At 41.2% G+C, this 8,635-nt stretch overlaps 1 protein-coding gene across 4 annotated transcripts in view; it reads left to right on the forward strand.

Moving 5' to 3' along the window:
* Nucleotides 1-8,635, forward strand: part of LOC102196007 (protein FAM126B) — a 44,540-nt gene that overhangs the window by 23,225 nt on the left and 12,680 nt on the right. For all 4 annotated transcript variants that reach the window (XM_013908345.1, XM_005723324.1, XM_005723325.1 and 1 more), the window contains 4 exons: nucleotides 833-914; nucleotides 2,695-2,796; nucleotides 4,555-4,734; nucleotides 7,942-8,022. In XM_013908345.1, the coding sequence (XP_013763799.1) occupies nucleotides 864-914; nucleotides 2,695-2,796; nucleotides 4,555-4,734; nucleotides 7,942-8,022 (414 nt within the window). In that variant the 5' untranslated portion in view covers nucleotides 833-863. The remainder of the gene's footprint in view (nucleotides 1-832; nucleotides 915-2,694; nucleotides 2,797-4,554; nucleotides 4,735-7,941; nucleotides 8,023-8,635) is intronic.

Here is an 8,635-nt window from a genome sequence, read left to right on the forward strand (position 1 = left end):
AATGTTGTCTTTCAGAATGATTTTTTTTTTTGCTGTTGCTGGGTTATAATCACAGGCCAAGGTAAATGGTTTCTGGGGTACTGCCTTTGCACTGTACAGAGTTCCCCCCCCCCGCATATAAAATCAAATGTTGGCACACACCAGAGAGCTTTTGACCTGACACCAAAGGAAAATCACTAGTGTGTAGTACACAACTAGTTGGTTAGTTATGTTGAGCTTAAATGAAGAGTTCTGTGTCATTAAAGTAGCTCTCTTTTTATCTGGCCGATTTAGGTTACACTGAAGATTTAACCTGGTTAGAAGCTGGTTATGTGGTAACACTTCCAGAAAAAAATGACATTCATTTTCTAGTGAAAAATACAAATGTCCTATTAAATACATATGAACATGAGTTGCCTGAAAGAGCTTTTGTTTTTGACCTTCATTATCACTGAAAAATCTAAATCTAAATGTTAGCTGTTATCGAGAAACAGATGGGACTTTGTTTAATAAGGAAGCCCAAAAAGCACCAAGCACAGCTTTTACGAAGCCTGGTTTTTATTGGGCTTAGTCACAGCTTGGATATTTTCATACTTATGTGGAGTACATACACTTGCCTGTTCTGTATTTGAAATCTTTGGGAAGTTTTGTTGTGTTGTTTATTGCCTTAAGACATTGTAAACTACACATTTTTTTATGTTATCTTCTTTAGTAAGCACCTTGAGGTTATGTGTAATGAAAGGTTCCTTGTAAATAAAATTGACATTGCTGTCTTCATTCTCCTCCTGTGTTTTCCTTTCTCCCTTCCCATTACTGTACCCACCACCTTCCTCTGCCTCTGTTTGTCCACCAGGCAGCCAAAGGGGGGGGTGTCTCTGAGGAAGATGCTGGGCTCAGAACGCAGTGTTGTCGAAGAATGGCTCTCAGAATTCAAGGTAAAGGCCCTCGATTGCGCTACTCTCATTCATGAGTCATAACTATGAAATCTACTCCTGGAGGCTATTTTTTCTCTCCCTTTTTTTTTTCGAGAGAGGAACTGCGTACTGTGTGTGTAACAGCTGTGGCGAAGAGTGTTGAGAGTAAAAACTGTGCATCTGTCATCTCGTTAACATTTCAGTCCTTTGTAAATTCTAATTAAATGTAGTGAACGCTAGCAAGAACAGTGGCTAGCTTAGGTCAACTCGGGCCTATCATCAGCTGTGTTTAATCAGCATAACCTCTCTGTACTACACAAAATGTACTGTGCATAGTTTGTTCTTTGAACTCACAAGCAAAGTAGCTGCTTATATCTGCGTCATCATGTTTTCACATACATTTTTATTTTCCTTTTTTTTGGATGCATATAAATTATGGGATTATTCAGCTTTCAGTAATCAGTTAGCTTTTATATAAGAACAGTGCAAGAGATGCTGTTCCAGCCTCATGTCCTCATGTTCTTGTAAATGCTAGTAGATACTGAAAGCAATTTCACATACTCATTAATTGTGAAGCGCTAACAATAGTTTTTCTGTGTTTGCGGTTTCTCAATGTATTGCACAGTGCCGCTTGTCATTTCCAGTATAGATTTAAGCTCAGCTGCATTGTCAGCTATTAGTGACAAAAGGCTAATATTATCTCAACAATTGATTTTTTTTTTTTAACAATACAAATAGCAAATCTAAAAGGCTAAAGACTACAATAGCAGGCTAGCAAGCGTCTCATTATTTTTTTCATTCATATTCTTGTAATGAAAAACTAGCTTTAAAAATATCGCAGTGGCATGCAAAATATACACAAATGACCCCACTCAGCAAAATTTGGGTTAAGACAGTTTGGCTAATAGGCAATGCAAATGATTTTTTTGGGGGGGGGTTGCTGGTATTTGTAGTGTTTCAGTTGAAGTAGTTAGTTGAATGTAATTAATTAATAATAAATGTTGCTTCACTCTTGGTGTTCCAGACTAGTTTAAAAAAGTGTTTATGTCACTTTTCTTTCTCATTCTGTGAAGAAGGAATGGGTTCCTTTAAGCACTGTGGTTTGTACAGTGCATTAAACCGTTATGACACGGCCACAAAGTTTCTGTCACCTTAGCAATCATAAATCTGATGCAAAAGTCTGTTCAGCACATTTACAAAACAGAAAAGTGCAAAGGTGATGACGAGCTAAAAAGAAGGAAATAATGTGCAGTACATTAAGAGGAATGGAAAAAGACAGCAGAAAACTAGAGAAAGGAGGAAAGATGAGAATAGAATGGTATGACTCATGGTGGTGCAGACCAGGCACATTGTGTTCTGCCCTCAAAATGATCATACTCTCACGCTGAGAGGCTATAGCTGCCGTCTGTCATCTACAAAACACGATCTTGACCATTTGAAGGATTTCACCCCAGGATGTTCTGAGGATGTCAGACATCATCAATCTGTTAGGTTCAGAGTTATTTTATCAAAAAGCTATGCTTTCCTAAAAGTTTTCTTTTCTTACTTCACCTACCACATTGTCAAACTCATCGACTGGGGAAGTCAATCTTTTCAAGTCTTTTTTTGATGCTTCCATTTTTAATCAAGGGACTTCTTACATGTCACAGCATGCTGACACACAGCTAAGTCACTGTGTGCTGTGAAACAATTGAATACAGGATGTAGAATTACACACAGTCTTTACTTGTTCTCTAGTTTTGTGGCTAGACGTACAAGTTGTTTGCATCACTCAATAGTCCTCTGTGTCTCCTTGCTTTAGTCCTTACCAGAAACCCACATCCCCAGCTACGCCGGCAGCCTTCATCTAAAGAAGTCCTTGGTCCCAGCTCTCTACAGAGTCATCCAGGACCCCAACAACGAGGTAATACACGGAGGACGCGCACATGCAGACGGATGGTTTTTAGCTCAAGGAAATGTGCTGCTTGTGAGTCATGATGTTGTTTCTGTTGGCACTGAGCAAAAAAACTTGACACACAGCCGTGTCTGCAGGGCGTACATGCACACCACAACACACTCTGCTGTTGTGTATGATGGAAGGCACAATGGCGGTGCCGTCTGCGTTGCCTGTGAGACGGTACACTGTGTTCCCTGTATGCACACACATGCAGTGCTTTGCTTAACAAACTAAAGCGTCCGCAGCCAAAGCTGGAAAAGACACAGTCACCGCAGTGCCCAAGCACCTCAATATCTTTTTCTTACTAAGCAGATGTTTCTTGCACCTGCACAGCTAGACCGGTGTTTTGTACTTTAAAGGGACCTAATGACACAGTTTCTAAGCAAAGGCCTGAGGTACTCAATGAGAGAGGACTTTAATTTGGCTCTAATGACACACTTGGTGCCTCCAGTTCTTTCTGGCCCCGTTTTCACCTCGATTTCACGGTCGAATTTGAGTGTCAAGCAACTAGGGATCTAACTTCCATTAGTGCTGTCAGTCTGGCTGCACAATCCCATTAATGATGACACAAGTGATTGAGGAGTGCATGCATGTCTGTGTGTGAGAGATAAAGTAGGGGAGAGTGTAATGTGCTTGAATTTTGCATGTTTTTTTGTTGCTGTTGTTTTTTGTTGTCAAGCTGAGGACATGAAGGGCAAATGCCTTGCCAAGTTCTTTGCCGCCTTTTTCCCCAGTCAGCCATGTACAACACACTTACACAGTCGTGCTGTGTGGGCATTCACTCACACTGACCCCTGGACTGTATAAACGCTGTGGCTCAGCTGGCCTCCCCTGACACTACATCTGCCGAGGCTTTCGTTGTAGTGAATTATCCCCTCTGCTTCTATGCATCTCGCACTATCAACTGGAAGCGAGACGCTCCCTCCATCTGTCCATTCTGTCGTGTTACGTTTACAATGGCGTTCGTTCATGTTTTGAAACGAGAGCTATGTGAGTCCATTTCTGCAGGCTATTAAAAAGGCTGCTGCTGAGGCTAATGGGAAGTAATAGTTTATAGCAGTTTATAGCAGTCATCCTGAACCTATTGTTCTTTAATATTAACCTAGACATACATTTCCATGAATTTAATTATCTTAAAGTGGACCTATTATGCTCATTTTTAACTCTATAGGTCTTTATATCTTATACCAGGCATTGGTGCATCCCAGCAGTTCATTCTTTCTCTGAAACGAGCTGTTTTAGCTCCTCTTCCTTTAAAGCCACCCTCCCTTGAAGCTAGCTTTTATCTTACTGGCTGTTCCTCGCAGACAGAAGGTTTGAACAGCAGGTGGAGAAGGATACTGTCTCTCATCAGCATTATACGGAGCCAGTGGAAGAAACTACCTCATTGATGAAACTTGGCTATGCTTAATATGAGCATCCAGGAGCTTAAAAATACACCCCCGTATAACAAAAATAAAGAGGACCATTTTAGATGTTCTATAAACTGTTTTTGTTTTGTGTTAACGGTATTAATGACAGCTTTTATTGGTTTTTGTGATATTGGGGTTAAATATAAATGGATTAAACATTTTATATACAGAAAAATACAGTTCAGTTTCCATATTTAGTTTTGTTTACTGCCTTATTGGGAGAGCCTAACAAGCACGGTGTAAATTCCAGTAAGGTGTCAGATCTCGTGTTAATTTGTTAATTTGCATTTTCTTGTTTCCATCTGTGATCCAGCTCTTGGAGCCTGTGTGCCACCAGCTGTTCGAGCTGTACCGGAGCGCCGAAGACCGCTTGCGACGCTTCACCCTGCAGTTCCTGCCCGAGCTGGTGTGGGTTTATCTGCGCATCACTGCCAGCAGGGATCGTCAGAGCAATGGCTGCATCGAGGCCCTGCTTCTGGGCATTTATAACTTGGTAGGTGTTCACCTTTCTGGGTCTGGTTACAGTAGCATGACCCAACTCATACAAAAAAAAAAAAATTAAACACCCTATCAAATAAGTATCATTCGCTTCTTAGTGTTGGACAATAGAGCATGCCCTTTACACGGATTATGTGCAAAATTTAGTATGAGGTGTTACAGACACACTGACTGTGACAATTTACTTCATAAAGTATGACGTCAGGTGCAGGGACTCTGCTCTGAAACAGTCTCTGACAGTAGCAGAGACAGGGACTGGCTACTGGCTGAGCCTTAAACGCGACCTTGTGGATAACCAGGTCCACTATAAAGTGTTGCAGTGCATACCAGTAGAGTTCCTGCAATCAGCCGTGAAGTAACTTGAACAGAGATTTCAGTTATTTTGTTTTTAGCAGGCAATGCTAATATCTTTGTTTTGTTTCATTTGTTTAAGGCTCATTTGCAAATTGTTAAAAGTTAAATACAGTTTAGCCTTAAAGGACTTTTTTAAAAAACCGAAATGTTGAAATGCTCCCTGGATCATTAATTCAACAAATCCATGTAGTATCCCGACAGTAAAAACAAACAAGCAACGACTATTCAAATCTTCACAGTGAACTGCCAAATGTGATTTGACTGTCAAAATTCAGAATCAGGGACAGACTCATTCTGAAATATGGAGCAAGGGTGGCTGCAGTGTCCAGTTTCACAATGTTAAACCCTTCACATGATCTGTCAACTGCTTACCCTGCAAACATAACCAGTATCTTCTGTTTGCTGCTGAGCTTTTTTTCCTCCTCAGTTTTGAGTACTGCTTATTAGGTGTCCTGGTTCTAGTTTGACGACTGCTCTTACAACATCATCATCCATAAAGGGATATCTCTGCCAAAGCTAAAGCTTCCCCACCATGCCAAGCATGAATCTGATTGTAATAGTTTGTAGTTGTGAGAACATCAACACTTTGTCTCACAGTAGTCAAAAGTTGATTGATCCAGACTTAAGGTTTCAAGTAATCCTCCTAACCCATAACCTCGTTGGCAGAAGTTAATTTGTGAGGTGTGACTAGACTGCTATAGGGTTATATGGATGAATATAGGTTGTTGCATTATTTTGAGCTTTTACAATTCTTAAGATGCATTTAAATGGATAAAGTGTAAAGTAAAGTAAAGTGTGCATGTTAGTCCCCATAGGGAAATAGTTCCTCTGCATTTAACCCATTCACCCAGTGAAACAGTGGGCAGCCACCAGTGCAGCGCCCGAGGAGCAGTGTGTAGGGACGGTACCTTGCTCAGGGGTACCTCAGGGTAGCCGTTCAGTGGAGTCGAACCCCCGACCTTCCGATCATGGGGCCACCACTCTACCTACTGAGCTATCCCTGGATAAGAATGTGGGAAAGTGCATTTTTTAAATGGAAATCACAGGTGCTTTAGATCTAATACAAGTGAAACATTGTTAAGGTTGAACGTCTGTTGACTTGAAAGACGACCTACAGGGAAAACCCTGGATAATGGGACGAGCGCAGATAGATTGCATCACCAGGAAACACCCCTGGGGAAATGTGCTAAGAGCTTGAGATATCAATAGAAAGAGCTCCATGACAGCCAGCAGAGCTAAGGGTATATCCATGCATAATTCATCCCTCAGTCTATACCACTCACCCTACACACACACGCATAGGTACATACTGCTCGTGCTCATTGACATCTTGCCTGTCTTCAGCGATGACTTCTCCTTGATAAACAGCCTTGCTTTCAGCAGTCGCCGCAGATATTCAGAGATGTACTGTTACCCAGTGAAGGGCACACCAAGGCATGAATCAACAACAAATTCAAGGAGAAGTGCAGATAAGAAAGATTGTCTGAAAAACCAGAAAAGCTCACCACTTTGATTAGTGTAAGGGGGATGGGGCGAGAGATCAAACTGAAACAAGAAAAGTTGTCTCGACTTTACTCATTCTGTTAACAGTGTCCGTCATGCTCACATGTAATAGCCACTTGAGTCCTATTGAGCTGCTCATAATTGAATTTCAGGGTAAATCTGGGAAATGAGAAAGTTTCACAAATGTTCTCATGTACATCCGTAAATGTTTATTTTTTCCTCTTTTTAATATATATCAGGAACACAGATAATCAGGTCTTACTTGTAGAAATGGCATCATTCTCAGGGAAGTGTTAATCTTTGTGTAACCTATCGCAGTGTGAAATTGGAATTGAGTGGCACCGGTTCTGGCAGTGACATTTAATCTGCCAGCAGAATAGACGAACACCAGGCTTAACCGCGTGCGTGATAGGCAGTTCTACAACAGTACTGATAAATGTTTGCACCTTAACCACCACAGAGGGAAAAAAATCACATTTACAAGCTTAATATACACTCATCAGCCTCTTCTTTAAGTACACATGTTCAGTTGCTTACAAATATCTAATCAGCCAATCACATGGCAGCGTTTGGGCATGTAGAAATGATGAAGATGACCTGCTTAAATCACATTGTTCCAGGATGTGGAACAATGTGATTTAAGTGACTCTGAATGTGACACTTTTGGCGTTTTGGATGTCATACGGCTGGTCTGAGTATTGCAGAAACAGCTGGGATTTTCCCAACCAACCATCTCTAGTGTTTACATGCTCAGAAAAAGAGAAACTATGCAGTGACCGGCATTGTAGGTTGCTTCAGAATGACATGAAAGCAACACAAACTCAACGGACTGAGGCTACAATTCACCAGAACTGGACAATAGAAGACTGGAAAAATGTTGCCAGGTCTGATAAGTCTTGATTTCTGCTGCAACATTCAGACTGTAGGGCCAGAGTTTAGAGTAAACAACATGAAAAGCAGGGATCCACCTGTCTTGTATTAAGGCTGCTGCTGGTGTAATAGAGTGGAAGATATTTTTTGGCACAGTTTGGACCTTGTTGGCTTTCCTGACATTGTCCATCTCTTTATGACCACAGTGTACCCATCTTCTGATGGCTGCTTCCAGCAGGATACTGCACTATGCCACAAAGATCAAGCTATTTCTAACTGTGTACAAGGCTATTCTTAGTGGTTTTCAAATTTTATTTGCTATACCTAATTCTGTAGCTGATTTCAAAAAAAAAAAAAAAAAAAGGTTGTGGATGTCCCACAGAGCAGGCCCACCTCACAGTTTCAGAATCATTGTTTCAAATGCAAACCTGCATTTCTTCAGTAACACACCTTCTCTGTTTCTTTGGGTTTGCAGGAAATCGTGGACAAAGATGGCAACAGCAAGCTCCTTTCCTTCACTATTCCATCTCTCTCCAAACCATCGATATATCATGAGGTAAGCCTCTCTTCACTGCAACTCTGCAACTTGCAGAAGGACTTACTTAAATGGCTATTTAGAAGGTGGCAGCTCAACATCCCAGCACTGCAGGTCTTTTTTTCATTAACATCACCTTGAGGAGTTAGCTGTCTGTATGTGTTAGTCCCTCTCTGCCAGATCTGTGTCTTTCAAAAATCTAATAAGAAAAGATTTAACAATTTATGCACTTGTCGATTTCTTTGATTTTAAAATGAGAGCATTTTAACTTTCATTCATTTTGTGTTTGAGTCGCTTTTGGTCGCTGTCACCGTCACGCTGGCTTCGTGCAAACGCTGACCTGTCTGCTACAACAGGCACAGTATTGACTGTTGCTTTGACCTGGAATTCCATTACCAAGAGGTTTTAAAGGACATACCGACTGTTTACTGGCAGCTCATAGCCAGATTTGAGAGCCTTTTTTACTCCTCATAGCACAGAGTGACAGCCCTCAGTAGGTGCTTGTCTCTGAGTTGTGCGTGTGAGTGTTGATGAGACTTGAGTGTGTAGCATGTGCTGAGGGCGATTTATTGCTGTAATTATAAGCTTGAAAGGCTCTATCCTCCATGCTGAGAGAGTGAAGAAAGCATGGAGG

The sequence above is a fragment of the Pundamilia nyererei genome, unplaced genomic scaffold, assembly GCF_000239375.1.
Source record: "Pundamilia nyererei isolate P.nyererei 1_Seehausen unplaced genomic scaffold, PunNye1.0 scaffold00009, whole genome shotgun sequence".
In the NCBI taxonomy this organism is placed as follows: Eukaryota; Metazoa; Chordata; class Actinopteri; order Cichliformes; family Cichlidae; genus Pundamilia; species Pundamilia nyererei.